Below are 19,783 nucleotides of genomic sequence, written 5' to 3' on the forward strand. Positions count from 1 at the left end.
GATCTATTGCTCAGGATTTGTGGGTGTCTCGGCAGGGTGTGACACTGCAAGGCCAGCAGAACAGTTCTTCCAGTTGCTGGTTTCTCTCTCTAGATACTGTCAACTCTCACACTTTAGTCTCCATACTGAAGGAAGTTCCGTGATTCCCTGAGCATGCAGGAGACAGAGCAGCCTAGCACCCTCCAGTACAACTGAAGGGAATTCATTTAAGCCCACCTACAAGTTCTGTTCTTGTACAGTTTCCAAGTCCTGGGTGTGCATGGAATAGAAGCACAGAATCATAGAAAATACTGAGTTGGAAGAGACCCACAAGAATCATCAAAGCCCAGTTTCTGGCCCTGCACAAGCCAACCCCAAGAATCATACCATGCGTTTGAGGGGACTGCCCAAGCACTTCATGAACTGTCAGGCTTGGTGCTGTGACCACTTCCCTGGGGAACCTCTTTTGTGTCCAACTACCCTCTGGGCGAAGAACTTTTCCTTAATACCCAAGCTGAACCTCCCCTGAAACAAGTTCAGGCTGTTCCCTCAGGTCCTGTCACTGGTCACGAGAGAAGAGATCAGTGCCAGCCTCTACACCTCCTCTCACGAGAAAGTTGTAGACTGCTATGAGGTCTCCTCTCAGTATTGAAGAAGACTGAGGTATTTTCCTCTCCTGCCCAGCTATATGACCCAACAACATGCAGGAATGGCTCTGGGAAAAGACATAAAGATGCATAGGTATTAGTTATGAGCCATGAAGGCTTGATCACTCTGGGAAGGGAGTTGTACAAGGAGCTGAGTTGTTTTCAAGACTCACAGAAAGCCATTGGTAGCAGAAAAAGAAGTTTGCTTTAAGTTGCATTCCCTCTTCTTTTACCCACTCCTCCCAGAAATGCTGAAGATCATGCCTTGTTTCCAGCTTGAGACAGATCTGAAAAAACTGGAATTGTGATTAAATTGTTATTAAATTGTTCAGATATAGAGCTTCTACTTTTTCAGAATTGCACTAATATCCAGGTGTGGAATTGGAAATTAACTTTCTGTCCTTTTTGAAGAGCAATCCAGTTGTTGGGTGGGTGAACAGCCTTTGCTTTACCCTACAGTATAGACGTTACAAGCTTCCCTGAATGAATTAGGGGCTCATCCAGTAGATTACCAGTCATTTACAAGAACCTATGGCATTGCTGATGACCAACGCTTATCTCTTATGTACCTTTTATGTCCTTTACTAACAGAACAGTATTTTTGGCACTGACCTCCATATACCAATTTAAGCACAGGTTTCCCAAGTTTCATTTAAGCAGTCCACTAACAGGTAAGGCATGAGGATAGAGCCTAGACACTATTGCTAACTAACATCTGTTTTCTTCTCCCACTATATCTTATACAGATTAAGTTAATTCTGTTGCTCCTGAATTTAATTTCAGTTGCTGTGCCTGCCCAGCAGTTCTATTACACTAAAAAAAAAAAAAAATCACACAAGAGGCATCAGTGGAGCAGAAACTGTCCTAGAACCTATTCCTTGAACTTCCCCTCCCTCACTCTCCATGGTCAACTAAGGAGTTCTCATTACCTATCCCCTTCTCTCCACTTCCATTTGCAATGAAGCTCAATTCAGAGCTCAATCAATCAATCAATCAATCAACAATTAGCTCTGGGATATGCTGTCACAAGACTCTGCCCAGAGACAGATGCAAGACCCAGACCACCTCCCTCATTATCTCTTCCAGATAGCCTCTTCTTGTGGCATAGGATTACTGGAGACAAGACTGCAGGTCCTATGGTCTCATACAGCCTCCTGTTGCTACAGCAAATTACACTAATAATATACTCATGCGTAACTCATTTATCCTCCACAAACAGGCAAACTAGTGATTCTCTGGACATATGTTACTTCAAAATATCAAAAAGCCCCTCCCCCATAAAACATGGGAAATCATATAGTAGGTTTGAATCAATGCAAAATGCTGTTTGGCTTCTACTTTAAAGGAAGTTTTAGTATTTACTGTCACATATAATTAGATAAAATATGAATGAAACGTTAAAACTATGGGATTACCAGTAATTAGGAACTGCAAGTCATACAGAAAGATCCAAGATGAAACAAATGAGCAGAAAACCCTTTGTATTAGGAGATTTATATAGAAAGAAGTAGGAGGTGGATAGCTGGGGGAACACGTTTATTGTGTTCTGAAAGATTCATATAACAAGATAATAGAATAACCATGCAAGTAGTTCCAGTTTGCTGAAATGGGCATTTTGAGTTTTCTCCCAAAGAAAACTCTTCATGGTAGTTGTGGCTAAGACTAGTGACCCTAATTCTACAGCCTGCTGCTAAATCTGATTTAATGCAAGAAACTGCTTCAGCACTGATCAATACCTGTGCATATGTTTGCCAGTAGAATTGCAGGAATGACAAATTTAATAAACCACTTAGAATCTAGAAGATCTTTAACTATTCTGCAAATTTAAAATAACTAATGATAAAGTCCATGACAGATTTTTAGACTTGCTCAGGTATCTAAAGGTTAACTACATAAAGATGTTTTTATTAGTGTTTTTTTATGTATTTTCTCTGTAATCATCTCAGACCCATGTTCTAGAGCAGTATGTATCAGACTATTTCTTGTATGTTGATTGCTTAAAAAAGAGTAACAACCCCAAACCCCCCAAAAAACCCAACAAAAGGAAAAGCTTACACTATAGGCACTGATATCTGCTGAATTAACCATAATGACAGTAAAATCATGGTTAAAAACACCAAACTTCCATTTGTCTACATTTTCTAACATTCATTCAGGGAAATATACAGATGATCCTTTGTGTTAACAAAGCATTTAAGAATTGAAGTGCTTTTACTTCTCTGCTTTCTTGTTTTCCAGCTAATTAAAAATACCATATCTACCTTGTTATCTAGCATTCAAATCAAACAGTGAGAAAACAAATTACATAACCCTACTAGTAAGCAAAACTACTTGCTACAGCTTCTTTTGTCATGTCATTAGAGTTCCTTATTTAAATTTGGAGAACACTTGTTCACAAATTTAAATTACAATTAAGTCTTCAAAGGGATGAAATGGTAAGTAGAACAAAGGAACTGTCCAGACACTGCATTAGCGTCTTTGATCTTCTTTATAATGTTGTCTTAATGCCAGATGTAGAGATTGAGGGGGGGAGAAGGGGGACTAGAAGCATATACTAAATAACTAAGCTGATCAGAAAAAAGTACCAGAAGTTGCAAGGATTTCCATACCATTTTTTCCACTACAAAGTTATTATTGGAAGATCAAAATAGGAAAATATGTTATAATTTAATTCACCTAGAAAACAAACTAGTGAAGGTAGATTGTCCCTTCTGTGTCTGGTTCTAACTGTGGACAAGTCTGAACTTGTGTTGAATTTGCTTAGGCTTGAGCCTAACAATTACATACAGCCTGCCATTCTCCTAAAGGACTGAGAACTGAGAATATAAGGTTGATTTTGAAGTTATGATTGAAAAACAAACTCAGAGACCAAGATGTTGGCTAAGAGAGAGAAATATTCAAGATGCACAGGTGATGTAGATTAAAAATGTAAACATTACAGAAAAATGTAGCTTCTACTTTCTGCAACCATGTGAGCTCAGTCTTCTCTTTGCTCTGAGTATGCTCCTTGGAAAAGAGAGATGGATGAGCAATTGTGTTCACACCCTCTCTCAACTGAGCTGGTTGGCAGTAGTGTCAAGGAGAGGGAGAGAGTACAGCTTTTGGGTATTCAAGAGTTCCAGGATGTAGTCTAAAATCTCGCAGTAGATGTCCCCGGTCACTCTGGAGGAGCTTATTGCTGACTTTATTAAAGCTTTCCCTTCAATTTCTTAACACCTGCAAACCCAAGCAGTAAGAAAATCTATCCATAGCTATAAGATAGACCGGCAGATTTCCAAACAAAGGCAGAAAAAGGCTTCTATTTGAAGCTCCCGGATAAACAGTCAGTTTATCCATGTGCTGATTCTTTTCTCAGTTTTATTATAATAAAAATTAATTAATCATACCTTGAGGATGTCTCTACCTTTTTTTTCCTCCAGAAACTGCTGACACAGCTTCCAATCTATGCCAGTGAAAAGAGACAATCTACACTCAAAAAAATGGCAGAAAAGAGACAACAGCTTGACCGCCGCACCAAGAAACTGTACACATGGATAAGGAGTTTGATAATCATGCCAAACACAGAAACACAACGGATAAAATGAGAATAGCAATAACAGTTAAAAAAATACATATAATTTGCTTGAGCCTAAGATTTCAACCTGGGAACTGATCTTCCAAACAAAATAATCACCTGAAACATTCTGAATGCAAGGATGATCTTACACATTCTACCCTATAGCAAGATCTCCTTGTATAGAATAATAATCCTGAATGCCTGGACAAGACAGGGGCAAAATTTTCAAGCTGTAGCTATGCAAAAACAAAGCAACTGTCGTGAAATGTAACAGTTTAAAGACAGTAGAAGATTCCTTCTATTATGTCAAACTGAAAGTAAGTAATGACAGCACTGTACAACTTTCTGTGCTTTCTACTTATCACGCTGCACAACTTTCTGTGATGTCAATGGTAAGAAAAAAATGCCTCAAGTGGAAGAGGTGTCATCTCTTTTTCTTTAGGAAAAAAGGAAAAAAAAGGAAAAAGATGAAGTCACAATGGAATAATAGGGAATGAGAAAGTGGATAACACTGCATCACAAAAGGGACTTGTTCTCTACAAAAAAGGTACTCTAGAAACTGTAACACACAGCATAAAACAAATGAAGGAATAATGCATATGTAATCAAACTAGAGAAAAAACAATGTAGGGGAAGATAAGAGCTATGACATGGAAATGCTGGCAGTCAGAGGTGGAAGTTGTCAGTCACATTTCTTAAACCCACCCTTTCCTACTAAAAATACATGACAGTACATATTTCTCATCTCTGGATAGAGAGGCACCTGGGGTCCCATCCTCAGCTGGTAGAAGTGACGGCAATCCCATCAATTGTATAATTAAGATCACGCATCTGCTCCACTGAATCAAAATCACTGAAACTTAATGGCAGGATTTAATAACCTTTCTCTCCTAAGAATGAATCAGTTTATTGTACTTTTCTAAAGCCAGGTGCAAAAGAATATAATTAGATAGAAATCTAACTGCAGTATAATTAAACTCAAAAGCCTCCTCAATTAACTTCCAACAATGTATCTGTACTGCAAAAAGTAATAAAATTATATTTTTTAATTACAAAATAAATTCTTCATCTAGCCATATTTTGCGTCCTTTAGATCACAAAACACATAACTAACAAGATCTTTAAAAGTGTAATTTAAAAGCTAGCAAAATAATGCTGAAGCCAGCAGGTTGCTTTCTTTCCTCATACCCCCTTTCAGCTATTTCAACCTGTAAGACAGATGTGTCACTTTTGGTCCTGCAAATGTACTAGGGAAATACACAGGAAATAATTATAATTGGGTACATGATAGATTCTTTATTCTCTTCACACTTAAATTCATTACCCCCATTGTTTTAATACAAAATAAATGTCTCTATGTTGTTACATATAATAATGTTCACATTTAGGAATGCTGGGAGAAAAGAGACAAATTATCTTTCCCCTCTGTGATCAGTCTCCCATACTGGGAGAGTAAAGATCACAGTTTTAAAGGACCAGGACTATTTTATTGCATACTGTGGCACAAAATATCCATGATCTGTGACTAAGCTTTGTAGGCAGCATAATTACAAATTAGCAACAATAAATCATAGAATAGTTTAAGCTGGAAGTGACGTAAAAGATCACCTACTTCCAATCACCCTGTCATGGGCAGGGACACCTTCTATTAGACCAGGTTGCTCAAAGCCCCATGCAACCTGGCCTTGAGGACTTCCAAGAATGGGACACCCACAACTTCTCCAAGCAACCTGTTCCTTTGTATCACCACCCTCACTGTAAAGAATTTCTTCCTGTCAGTTTAAGGCCACTTCCCCTTGTCCTGCCACTACATGCCCTTGAAACAAGTCCCTCTAGTTCTCCTGTAGATCCCCTTCAAGTACTGGAAGGTGCTGTAAGGTCTCCTCAAAGCCTTTTCTTCTCCTAGCTGAACAACACTAACTTTCTGAACCTGTTTTCCTAGGACAGGTGCTCAGCTCTCTCATTATCTCTATGGCCCTCCATACCTTTCTAAAGTTGGAGGCCCCAGAGCTGACATCACCCCCTAAGTTTGGAGGAAGACACAGTTCCTTTTCCCAGAGTTTTTCTTAAATTTTATGTCACATTATGTAAAAGCTCATTGCCACCAAAATGAGGCAGTGAATCAACACACTTCTCAGAGCAGGTATGTCTTGTATGTTGTGTCTTCCTCCCTCCCAGCCCCCCATTTTTTAAGCACCACCTGCTTCACCCTTTAATCCCTTCATAATTAAGACTAGCTACTTTGCACCAGTGCACTTTTGCCTTCCTAATGGGGTAGAGGATTGGGAGGTGGGGGTATGTGTCATGACAGTAGGAACTTCCGCTAGTCTTCCCTAAATAAACTTGACCCACCCTTGGATGCATCTACCTGCAACTCAATTTATTTAAAACCAATAAAAATAAAGCTCATTTATATGAATATTATTTGAAAACAACACATTTTAATAGACACAATGGCAATGCTCTGTTGCATATGCCCTGTATTCAAGATCAAACAATTTTTTATTTTTTAAAGGAAATACTCCAAATATATTGACAAACAGCTCATTTGAGTGCCACACCACTTCCTGCAGATGCACTGCTTTTCAGCCAGGATGTCTTGCTGCAGCGGGTTGCTCTGATAAACCTGGAATTTGGAATTAGCGTAACAGTAATTCTCTGCACACAGGCCACACAGAACACTATTCAGTCAGAATAGTACCATCTATCTCGGTCTGTCCAGCTCCAAGGTTCATTTGTTTTTCCCAAAAGCATTTTTGCCAGCATCCTGAGGTGTGAAATGAAGCACTTACTATTCTGCTCCGAGTGTTAAGCTCCATATTAAGGCCTTCAGAGTTTTTGGTGTCATTAACTTTGTGGCTTTGCTCGCTCAGTGTTATGTAAAATCATCAAAGAAATCTGTGTGTTTAGCGGGGCTCTGAGTGGAGGCATCTGGGGTTTAGGGCCCTGGCTATCTGTGTACAAACAGGTGGCATGCCCCATGCAGCCATCCTAGTGACACCAAGACCATGCTTCAAAGGGGCTACTTATTGGACCAGGAGACAGAGACTGGCACTTCCAGCTACATCATACAGTCTCAATCTTTGAGGTCCCCAATTCAGCCTCAAACACCAGCAGAAAATGGCAGCTGAGACAGGCAGAGTGTGGGTTTTTTTTTTCCCTTGAAGATCAGCTGGGAAAATAAGCCCCGGACCAAATAGGGTGAGCTTCTTTGACAGCTGCTGTGGGCATAGGCAATGGCAGGCCAACTGGCAAGAGAAGGATGGGGTTTAGCTAAGTACATGGCATGAGTCACCATGCTGCTGAAGTTGCATGCATGCATAGACCACACTCAAGTGGCAAGAATATAATTCAGACCTCCGACCTAGAATCTTTACAGATCACCCAGTGTGAAATAATGCCTATTTTAACTTCAGTACCTTAAGAAGGTCAAGAAAATGAGCACAAGACAGTCCTTGTCTTCTCTTCACTCTCCTACTACCTTAAGTAAGAATATTTTACTGAGGAAGTTGTTGCAAGATGGACATAACACAACTTACTTTTCTGAGATAAATGAGAACTCCAATACTTGCATTTCTGCTAATAAGTTTCATTCACATCTTCATCCCTACTCAACTTAATTGTTAAAATTTTTCTCCCTTCTTACCCTCTCCATCCTTGATACCCATGCACAGCACATAACTGTGACCAAAATACTGCCACTCCCTTTTCAGGACATGTCCATGCTCCACATTTCTGTGCAGAACTGGACACAACTGAGAAGCCTTCTAATTCTGGATTCAGGTTTATATCTAGTTCCTATCTTTGATCCTCTCCTAAATGGGTACAAACTATTATCATTACATACTCTTCTTTATTCCTTGTGCTTACTGCAGGCTTCATCTATATTGCTGATTATCTATGCTTCTCTATTTTCTGAAGCAATTTAAAACCAAGAGAACACATTTTTCCTCCACCTGTAGTATTTGACTTCCAGTTTCCTCATAATATCTGTTATTTAGCTCTGCAAATACCTTATTTAAGTCTTCAAGTCTGTATTGTGATTCTATTTATATGAATGTTTGAATGACATTATTCAGCAGCCTTTTTTTTTTTAATCAGGCTATTGAAGTAATTGTTCCTTCTTCACAGTCATCTTTTCTTTGATATCAGAACCACCTGTCCTACTACACGACTGAAGGATTTTCTCTTGCAAGAGCACATGGCTTAACTGGCTCTTCATATGCACATAATAGTGCACAGCACCAGTTAGATAATGACATGGCAAAAATCCTTCTCTCTGGTTATGACTTTGATTCCTTCCTCCCACAATAATAAGTTAAATAGCTGCCATCTACCTAAAATACTTTAAGCACAAGATAATCTTCTGTTCCTGGCATAATTGCCCCTCTAACTCTGTAATGTACATATATTTTACTCGTCTCTAAGAAAAATCTGGGTATGTTTAAATACAACTATCTCTGATCATTTCTTAGTGAAAATTTAGCCAGCAACAGCGTAGCATGCACTAGAGAAATAATATAAAGTATCTAAGGCCTTCAGAAGATTTTCTAACTAGACCCATTTGCTCCATATCATCCTCTAAAAATCTTAGTGTGACCTGAAGTCTACTTTGTGCAGTTAAAAACATTTTAATTCAAGTGAGAAACATAGAAAGAGGAATTAGATAAGCACCTAAAATGCCTGAGCCAATATCAGCTTGACAAGTTACTACTAAATCCACCTAAAGCACAATGAAAACAGCTATTCTGAGTCAACTATGCAGAAGTATTTTAAAACTTCTAGAGGGTTATGAGCCACCTTTTTGTAACCACAAACCTGCATCACCTTAGTCCCACCCAGGTGGCAAGGCAATTTCCTGGTGAAGAAACTGATGAAAAGATAATTGCAAACATAGAACACAGAATCTCAACACAGAAAAACCTAACTCTTTACTGAAGAAGTAAACAGAGAAAGCATTACCTACCTCCCTTCAGCAACCATTTATAAATATTTACAGAATATACATCATACAGCCTTTTAAATTCATACCATACATAGTTTTAAATTATCTTTTATTTACAATTTACATATTAGTAACTTTAATTATTAGGCAATTATTAAATACAATTTGAAAGCATGGCACAGGTACTAAAGAGAGACAACTGTATTTGGATGGCTAAGGAGGAAGGGTGTTTCACAATTAATAACCCAGAGAAAAATCAGACTGTATAAATGCAAAGAAAAAACAAAAGGAAAGGTTCACAAGAGGAAGAAACAAATTGGAGAGGATCTGGTCCTAACAACTTCACTGATCAACAAACAAAATTAACCCTTTCATCAAGAAAGCACATGAAAATAAACTGCACTGCCTGGTACATAAACATTTTGTGCAAACATTTTTCACTGGGAAAATCAACACCATATCTATAGGCACCTTACACTTGTATGAATATCAAAAATGTTTTCCAAATGCAGCTTTAGGTCTCTCTCTGCCTAAAGCACACTAGAACTAGTGTTCTAGTTCCTGTGTACTTTCATTATGTTCTTGGTGGACAGCAAGGATAATTGCTGGTTAAAGTACATTAGTGGTGAGAGCAGGACAGCTTTACAGAAACCAAACCCTAGAAGACCAACAGGAACAACAGAAGTATGCACTCTTCCTGACAGCCCTTCTTGCTTCAGAAGGAACTGACTGCTCAAGACATATTATTGTCTTCCATTTCTGGAAATGACACAAGTCATTAGACCTCCTTCTGTTCTTTACACATGCAGACTACTTCTCTGAGCTCCCTGGATTCTCCTTCAGTCACTAGAAATGCAAAGATGTAAAAAAATCTAGGAACTGGATCCCTGACTACATGGCTCATAAGCATCTCAAAGCCCATTAGCTGGAAAGCAAGCTAAGTGAGAGAAGCTATTTTATCTGGCCATGGGATACACACATATAACCATTACTCTTCCTTTTCTCTGTAAACCTGTCTTTATAAATTTTACTGATGTATTATTATTTGGTTGCTGTAAAAGACTGGGGTTTTAGCTACAAGCATTTTTCAACAACCAGCTTATATAAGAAAACATGACAGGTAATGTGAAGAGAATACAGAAATTCCTAGCATGTTATGCAACTAGCAGTGGGATCTTTCTTGTCTGCTAGGGGATCCAATAGTGGATCCTTCATGGTTAATCATGCCATTAACCACATGCCATTAATATAAGCACAATAAAATTTTGCTCGAATAAGTAACAAAGGATCAAAAAGTTCAAGAAATCTTACACAGAAGTAATTAATTAACACAAGCAGCCTTTTAGAAGCCCTTTTTATGATCTGGCGATTTTAAATCCTAAAAGCACAGAAAAAGTAAAATTTACCCAAGCAGAAGAGGGAAAATTGAAGACACTGTAAGAGTTTTATCATTATGGTAGGCTGGCACTTCAGGAAGTATCAGAATTGTAATTGTTGCTTTCTTGCAATTGTTTTACACTTTTTAATAAGAACTTCTGCAACAAGATCCTCACTGCTGCTGTTCTATTTCTTTGTATGAAGTGAAAGAGGGACGGAGAGAGCACAAGAGAAAGAAAAGGGAGATTCACTGCTCAAGTACAATACAAGCACTTGCTAAATATGTCTTTTATAATTACTCACCTGCAACACTTAACCACATCATGGATGCAGAAGTGTAATCATGATAGCTTAGTTAGATAAGATTTTGATTCATGGACCTCAAAGATGGCTAAGTAATATTACCTCTGTCCTAAAGAATCCACTCTCATAGTTTTGAAGGGTTTTGAACAAGGTCATTTTGACATCTGATACTAAAATCCATACTTGTCAGTCCCCTCTCACCATTTCTCACACAAGATGGTTTTAGAGGATGCAGCAGCCGAAAGGCCCACTTTAGACAGCAGTGATATGACTACAGCGTACTGTATATATAAAATTTGGCATTGCAACTGTGCATTTTATGAGATACAAATAAAATTAGATAAAACTAGCCTGGCCAGGCCTCACTTTTATCTATTACCTCAAGAGACATTTTCTAATTAGAAAGCAAGAATTCAAAACACTTTCTGAACCAAGGGTTGAGTATCTTCTTTCTAAATCTAAATTCCAGGATTGTGCTAAAATAAGCTACCAATTGATACATAAATTTCTATATATGGCAACCTTCCTTCAAACCCTCTGCAATCTGCAGCCAAGGTTTTGCCACATCCTTCAAGCAGCACATGGCTTAAGCAAAGCACCTCAAAAGTTCCACACGTTTCTCTACTGTACTAGTCAGTGAGGCACGTCAGGACAGCATCAGCAGACTCATCTTTCCACTAGCACACTTTTAGTACAGAGAGCAGACTCAGATTATACTCGTGCTGCTTTGTAGGGCTCATACCACCGGACCTGTGAGAATAAGACACAGGAGAAAAAAATAGTGCAAGAATTTTAAAACATGATTTAGGGTTAGATGTCTTTGTTTTAGCATGTTCTACATTTTATGTCCTCATGGCTGCAAAACTGTCTAAGTTAAAAAGACTTGTAAGACTGGCCCTAGTTTTTAGATCAGGTCTCTTTTTTATATCTCATTTCTGAATCCCATAGGATGCTATTTTAAGTTCTCAGGTATAGCATGAAGCCACTCAAGTTTTCTCAGCCTCAGCAAACTGAATTTCAACCTGTGACAAGAGTCATGAAGCTTGAACAGTACAGGTTCAAAAATGTAAAAGAGAAGCATTGAATTTGATTTCAGACATTTACTTGCTTAAAATCCGATATACCAAATAACTCATTCCACACATGCATTTTCTCTCCTTGTAGTATAAGAAGCATGAAAGAGCTATTATTTCGAGCTTTGTGCACTCTTGTTAAATATTTAAGAATCCTATCATAAATTATAACCCTGCCTTTTTCACTTGACCTCCTCTTCATGTGGTCTTACTAGCAGAGCAGCTGAAACCTCCACTGTGCAGTGAAATAAGCAGGTTATCGCTGGCTGGTTCAATTACTCTAATATCCTCCTGACCCTTTGCAAAGTCCTCTCTCCTGCTTTTCATAGAGGGGCAATGCTGAGCTCTAGAAGGCAGAGACAGCACAAACCCCTGGACAGCTAGAGCGAATCCTGATGCCTTGAAAAGCACATGTGGACAAGCACTTCTCATAAAACAATTATACTAAATCAGCTCCAAACCAGTAGTTTTACTCTGTCCTTAGGGAAAAGGTGAACATAGATCGGAAGAGTCAGTGCCCCTTGGCAAAGCACCAGACCCAAACACAAGGATAGGGAAGATGCTGCCCTCTCCAGCAAGACACTGCTTTGGTGTGATGGCTACAGCACTGCTGCTGCAGTGAGGTAACATCACTGTGTGCTCTCTATCCCCATCTCCCCACTGCAAGATTGACTATCCAGATTCCTATCTGGATTAGTAACCACAGGAGTAGCTAGCAAGAACAGAGAACACTGACCAAGCTGGCAGTGCCATTTTGGCAAGTCTTGCACACCGTATCGCAGGTAACACAAGCCCTCCTCACCACTGCCTCTCACCTTGGAGACCTCAGATCACCTGACTGAGATGGCAGGTGCCACCGTGGCAGAGTGAGTGCACTGGGCTAATGCTGTGACTTCTGAAGATACTCCTCTGAACACAAGCTTCACTCAAATGCACATGCCAAGGTGCTGCCTCTGCTCTGTAACACCACAGGGCAGACGCAGCTGGCTTGAGGATCCCAGAAGGAGCGTGCCAGCTGCACACAGCAGAGGGACAAAGCAAGCCCACAAGGTAAGGCCTTGAGGAGTCATCCAACATCTGAGCTAACCACAGCTCTCACCACAATACCTGACAGGGGTGAGGTGTAGCCACCGCAAGCTATTATGGCTACAACGAAGAGCTGGCCATGCAGAACATCTGTCAGGAACAGCTCTAAGGAGAATTGCTAGGACAGGGAAATGCCTCAAAAACCCCTTCAGAGGCCAGGAGTGCAAGCAGCTGGTTGAGCTACCTGTGTAGGTAAAAGGGGAGCAGAAAGCTGCACATCAAAGCTTTTTATCAGAGTAAGAATCAAGAGAGGATGTGACAGGGAAAGAAGGTACAACTATATCTAGATGCATGAAGAATTATTGCAAAAGGAGAGAAATGTGTAAGGAGCAAAGCTCCAGTGTTTAAAAGTCACATGGAATTCTCAGATGAGAGACAGAGTAAGACACCCATGGTACATGGATTATTATACATTATTATAAATTATTACAGGACATACACAGTTTTAAATTGGAAAGCAGGACTACATGTGATAATTAACCTGGACCTGGAGTAGAATGTGTATGACGAGAGGCAAATACACAGTTCAGACCTTCCTCCCTTTCAAAGAGAAACACTGTTCTTCAGACTTTCAAACTTCTCACCTGAGAAATGTGAATTCACTTGAGAATGGCAGCCATAGGAAGGAAACCAAATATGCTCTCAGGAAATGTTTAGTGCCTAGTAGAAGCCTAGCTGGTGCGTTCCCAGATCAGCTCATCCATTAAGAACAAAAAGTAATCAAAGAGAAAAGTAATCGAAGAGAAAAGCACACAGAGGCTTAAAGATAAAACTTATATAATGTAAAATTTATTATTTTTATTATAACTATGATTTTTTTTTACATGGAACATATGGTTATTTTTTTAGAAAATAATTTTAACACAAATTACTATTACCCTCTGTCTGATGTCCATCTCATCTAGTTCATTCACATGAATGCTGCCAGACATATTCAATATGTTTAAGCATAGGAGTCATTCTGTTTCAGTCCATGAACTCTACTACTTTAAAGTAAATATCAGAGCATTTAATTTTCACAGTCTTTGGGGCATGGACAGACACTACGTTGTGCTTTGAACCACCCAGAAACTCATGGCATTTACCTGTGACCTCTACCCAGTACCTTGATACATTTGCACATACTACTTTTCTTTTGTCCACAGTTGCATTAAGACTCATAAAGTTGACTCATGCTGCTAGGTAAAAATGCTGACAAAAATTATTTTCCTGCTCTGAAGAAATCTGTGTTTTATTCTTCCATGCATTTCTTGAACATAAAATTGCTCTACTCAGGCACAGCCTGCCTTAAGGACAATATAAAATGGCACAAACAACACAATTATGCTTTTAAATGCATAGCTTTATCTTTTCAGCTGGAATACAATACTGCAGCAGAGCACGCTGGAACAAACCATTCAGGACTCATTTCTCTGTGGCATCTGAAAGTTCTTTAGAAGCAATTAATAAACTCATTGAAATATATACACATTTCTCCTGCTGCTTAAGGAGATACTGGAATTAGAGCAGTGTTTCAAGCAAATTGCTACTGTTTTAATAAACTGCTATAACTGTGCTCTGCAAAACGTGTAACTGGGATTGAAAAACTCAGACTTCTGACCAGTGCTTAGATGTATTTAATTGAATTTGACAGCATCAGACACAGGTTGAATTCTTCTTGCCAGCAAGGCTCCCTAACTGCAGTAGCATGCACTAAATTAAGTCTAGAAGGAAAGGGAGGGTAAAAACAAAGGTTTGCTGGCACGCAAATACCTACCACAAAAATCTTGGATTCTACTGCTAGTTTATCAAAGCAATACTTTTTTTTTTTTTTTTTTAAGTAATGGGAGACTGTAGAAATGAAACACACAGGTGAGAAACCAAAGAAAAAAGTGACTCAAGAATTAGATACTCATTCAGAAGAATTCATTCAAGATCTGGGGAAGTAACAGAGTTGCTGACCTAAATATACATTAGCAAAATACATTTATTGACCTAAATTTTTGACACACACTGAAAACATGCATATTTACTCATCTTACTAGTCAGAGAAAGCAAGAGTCACATGTACATCTATCACTATCCAGCTAACCAGAATCTGATACTCTTTTCTATCAGCTCTACAAAACAAGAAATTATCCAAATTCTGTATCATATGAAGTTCCTATTTAATGAACAGGAACTCCCATCATAGTACCTATACAGATGTATTCAGAAAATTAGTTTAAAGTCTTAATACTGACTTCTAAAAATCCCAAGAACTGAGCCACTGATCTATTTATTTCGGCAGGCATCTTCAGCCATGCATCCATTGGGACAGCACATACACAACACTTGCAAAAAAGGCTCTCATTCATTAGCACTGTGAATTCAAACTTCCTACTGTATTCCTGCACATACAAATGTATTTGTAGCCAACATTATCTCTTTTAAGTGCATTTAAGGCACATTTTAACTATCCTATTAGGAATTAGGAAGCCTATTTTTTTAGTTTGTTTCAATGAGCATATGTCTTCTGCTTATTTCATCTCCCTGTTTTAGGTGACCTAAAATGTTTCCTAAACATTTTGACTTTGCAGAAATATTTGTACCACCTGCTTAGTCCTGTGTGACAAAGCCCTGAGGTTCTTTAGAAAACAGAATGAAGATTATAAAGATGAGCAAGACCTGTCTGTGCTAAATCTCTTAAACTGACCCAAACATCATTTGTAACTCGCATGAAAAGTTTCTTCTCTTCTTTGGACGCAAATTAACTTTATCCAGAGAAAGATAGGAACAGCTAAGTAAGCCGTAACTGTTGCAATAGAAAATGTTCACTTTAGGTGAATGAATGCCGTGTTTGCAAAGCTGCAGAAATATTTCAGCGGATCCAATTTTAAGCGGCTCTCGATGGATCCAGAGCTCTGCCAGGTACCAGGCTCTCTGCCGCTGGAGGCGGCTCCCGCCCTCCGGCTGTCTCCGGGACAGGGGTGGCGATGCCGGCTCCGGCTCGCACCGCCCCGGTGGTGGCTGCAGCCCGACCGGGGGAGGGGGACGGGCAGCGGAGCGGGACACATAAAAATACCTCAACCAACCAACAAATCTCGATGGCACTAACTTAAACAAGGACTTGTTGTCAGCCAGCCACCTGACCGCGAAACATCTAAAGCCAGCAGGAGGAGAAAGCGGCCGCCAACATCCCAAGCATAAGGAAAGCCAAGGGGATCCCGGCTCGGGATGGAAGACGGGGCGCAGGGCGAGGACGCTCCGCGGACCGGGCCGGGTCATGCCGCGCTCCCGGGCCGAGCCTGGGGCCGCCACAGGCGGAGGGCGCCGGGCAGCTCTCACGGACACCCTCACAGCGCTCCTCTCACCGGCCCGCTCCCCGCCCCGGGCTCTCCCCGCCCCGAGCACCCCCCAGTCCCGAGCACCCCGTCCCGGGTACCCCCTTCCCCAGTTCGCGCTGTCCCTTCGCCGGCTCGGCCCTCCCCGAGGGGTGAGCGCAGCTCCGGGCGGCAGGGACGAGACCCCCGCCGGAGACTCACCGCGTGCCTGCGGCTCCATGGCAGCGCGGGGGCTCAGCCTGCGTGCGGCTCGGAGCCCAGTCGCAGCCCGCTCACAGCTCGGCTCACAGCTCGGCTCACAGCTCGGGTCGCAGCCCGCTCGCAGCCCCGCTCTCAGCCCGGCTCGGGCGGCGCTGACAGCCAGGGCCACACCGCCCCCGCCTCCTCCCCCGCGCTGCCGCCGCGAGGCGCCCCCTTGCGGCCAGGCCCGGGCGGCGCCGCCCTGAGGGCGCTGCCCTCTCTCCCTGCACAGGCCTCGGTCCGGGCCGGCCCGTCGGCGCCTCCGCTGCTCCTCGCTATCCCCCCCGCACAGCACCTCAGGCTGCCACGGCACTCCCCCGCTGAGGGGAGGCGCTCGGGACTTCCCCCCAGGGGAAGCCAGGAGCCCCCAGGCACCGGCGGCACAGGTTCGCCGCCTGAGCAGAGGCGTGGCTGGTGTATCAGCGGCACAGTGAAGTGGTCAGGTGCCTGAAATGAACGAGTTCATGGTTTATCTGAGTACCTGTGGATGTCAAGTTCTACCACCTCCTATGGCAGAAACATGAGAGTACATGCAAAGGAATGACAGAGCCCTTGCTACCGTGTATATTTAGCAGCTTAAGTAAAAATTACATTTTTTCCCAGCACATAGGTCTGTATCCTGCTATTGCTGTGTTGTGTGACCATACACAGTTCACACTGCACCGCAGATTTACTCTAGGTTTGCTCCTGCCAACATAACTTCCACACTTTTTTTACCAGTCCACATTAACTTCACTTGTGGATGGGTCCAGAATATTGTTTTAGCAAGGCTGCCTCTCCATGGCTGATTATCCATGTATTTATCAGTCAGACACTGTGTCTAATTTGAATATATGATACTGCTGAATGCCTCCAGGACGCACTGAGAACACATAGCTTCCCAAGGCCTGTACTACTAAAAATAACAAAGCAAGACAGTAAAGGCAGGTGGAAGAAGTACTGGGCATTTGTTTGTAAAATTATACAAATAGGTGATAGTTTGATTCAAGAAAATTATCCAAAAGAAAATGAGTATGTGGTTTGGTCAAAGAAAAAAAGAACATTTATAGCTAGAAAATAAGAGTTTCTTTTTTCCTTCAAACTTTGCAACAAAGCATCAAAATTACTTATTTCTCAACTTTGTTTTTACAAAAAAAAAAAATAAAATAGAAAACTAAGGCCAAAGCAGCTTTAATTTGTAGATATCTAATAAGGTTTTCTTTTAATACATACACATATGTGGGTTTGAATTTTAATTTCTGTGAGGTGTTAATTATCATTATTTTTTCCTAGGTAAACCTCTCTTCATTAAAAATTTGATTTGACATCTCCTTGAGCTGGAATTTACCACTGACAAAAGCAGAACAGAGGTTGTCAGAAAAATAAATTCCTACACTCATGTAATTTCAAATGCAGAGACATCTTACTGTGACAAGATTTGAGCTCAGAAATGCTAGCAATTTTTACATGAAAAAAACCACAAAGCCAAGCCCAGCCATGAATGCATGAAATGGCTGAGAAATTTCTCTCAATATGTGAAACTATCAGAATACTTAGAAAATGTACTTTTTTGCAAATATAGGCAGGGCTTTCTAGAGCAGCCTAAGCAGTTCCTATGAAGCCTGATGAAAACTCAACACCCAGTCTACTCACAGGGCTAAAACAATATTAACAACACTGTTTATGTACAACCCTAATTGCAAATCTTACAGCAGCATATGCTATTCAAATTACTGAACAACAGGAAATTTTACCAGATGCTTATATGCTGAGTTTGATTTATCCTTTACATTTAGATACATCTTTTTCCACACCAAGAATGCCCTCTACTGTAAAGAAAATCCAACCAGTGTTTTACCTAACAAGTTACGGTGAACAACAAAACTAATTTTACATTTAAGAGAGCTATAAATAGAAAAACAGATCCGTAAGTCTTGAGTTCCACAGTAATATGTCCATCCCGTGGCATGTTTGACAGGAAAAAGAAATCAGTCATTTACAATATCCTCCTGCAACATGCAGCTAGGAAATCAGCCTTTTAAAGGTGGATTTTATTGGAAAATTAATATACCATTGAAATTACACAATGCAATTTTTAATCATAAAATCGATTAATTTTCTACCTACAGTACCACAGGATGCATTTTCATATTGTCCCACATATATCTCTGATTTATTGAGATTCTTCATCAAGTTTGCCTTGCAAGAGATTTTGTTTAACTTCTATATCTGAAGAGACTGGAATAATTCAGATTTTGTTTTCTGTCTTGGAAGGGCTCAATCAAGTTGTAGGAGCTTAGTTGTTGCTTGAGAAAGGTCATTGTCTCTCCCATCATGCTGAAATTAAAAACAGTTGGGTTTTGTTTGGTTTTTAAGAGGTCAGACAGAATAAAACAAAAGCCAGATTATTTTCTTTTTGAAACAATTATGTATTATCACACATTTCAGATTACACGAATTTCACAATAAAACAGCAATAGGCTTCAAATAAATGTATCATGTTTATGTCATTGCACTGAGTGGTTCTTGTCCTCTAACACAAAAGTGACAACATCCAATCTCGTGCCAGACTTCAGTGGATGTCTCTCTTCTTGGAGGGAGTAACTACATGCATTTTGCAGATGGGGATTAAGGTAGGATTCTGCATGATAATGAGTATCCTAAACTCTTACTGATTTTCCATGGAAAATAACAGGAAAAAAATACTGAATAATTCACAGAAGTGCAAACCATCTAAAGACTGTGAAATACCAGTGGAATTTGTCTGTCATTAAGGCCAAATGATTGTTTAGCAGGATGGACTATGGCACGTGTATGCATGCACTTAGGAGAAAAGATGGCAGGCTGCAGTGAAGCACAGCATTCCAGTTGTGATACAAAGTTAGATCTCCAGCAGCAGGTTAAATCTTTGTAGGCATGTAGGAATATGCCATGGATGGAAAAGCCAAGGATATGTCTTGTACAAGGTTCAAAACCTGTGTGTTCACACAAGACATTACAATTGATTTCCTTCCATTCAGATGTCATTGAGTTCTTTGCCAAATGCGCTATGCTAAGTGCTCAAATCTCAGAGTATTGTGGGTTCTGATATTTGAAAGAAATACTGAAAACTAAAATAGAATACGCTCAATCTTCTTTCAGTTTTTTCTTTAACCTTTAGTAAGTTATTTTGATTTTCATCTCTTATTCTTTGTATACTTAATGTCTAGGGCAATGTTGCAATTTTGAACATGAAGTGTGAAATGTCAGTGTTACTACAGTGAGCAACAGTGAGAAGATGCTACTTGCATTGTGTA

General features: G+C 40.3%; 1 protein-coding gene across 2 annotated transcripts in view; it reads right to left on the reverse strand.

The window, feature by feature from the left end:
* Positions 1 to 16,613, reverse strand: part of TPD52L1 (TPD52 like 1) — a 50,018-nt gene extending 33,405 nt beyond the window's left edge. For both annotated transcript variants that reach the window (XM_005518330.3, XM_014263393.2), the window contains exon 1: positions 16,470 to 16,613. In XM_005518330.3, the coding sequence (XP_005518387.1) occupies positions 16,470 to 16,488 (19 nt within the window). In that variant the 5' untranslated portion in view covers positions 16,489 to 16,613. The remainder of the gene's footprint in view (positions 1 to 16,469) is intronic.
* Positions 16,614 to 19,783: the final 3,170 nt, after the last annotated feature.

This window comes from Pseudopodoces humilis, chromosome 3 (genome assembly GCF_049639895.1).
Source record: "Pseudopodoces humilis isolate 2021_Gansu_Grassland_sample_001 chromosome 3, ASM4963989v1, whole genome shotgun sequence".
NCBI lineage: Eukaryota > Metazoa > Chordata > Aves > Passeriformes > Paridae > Pseudopodoces > Pseudopodoces humilis.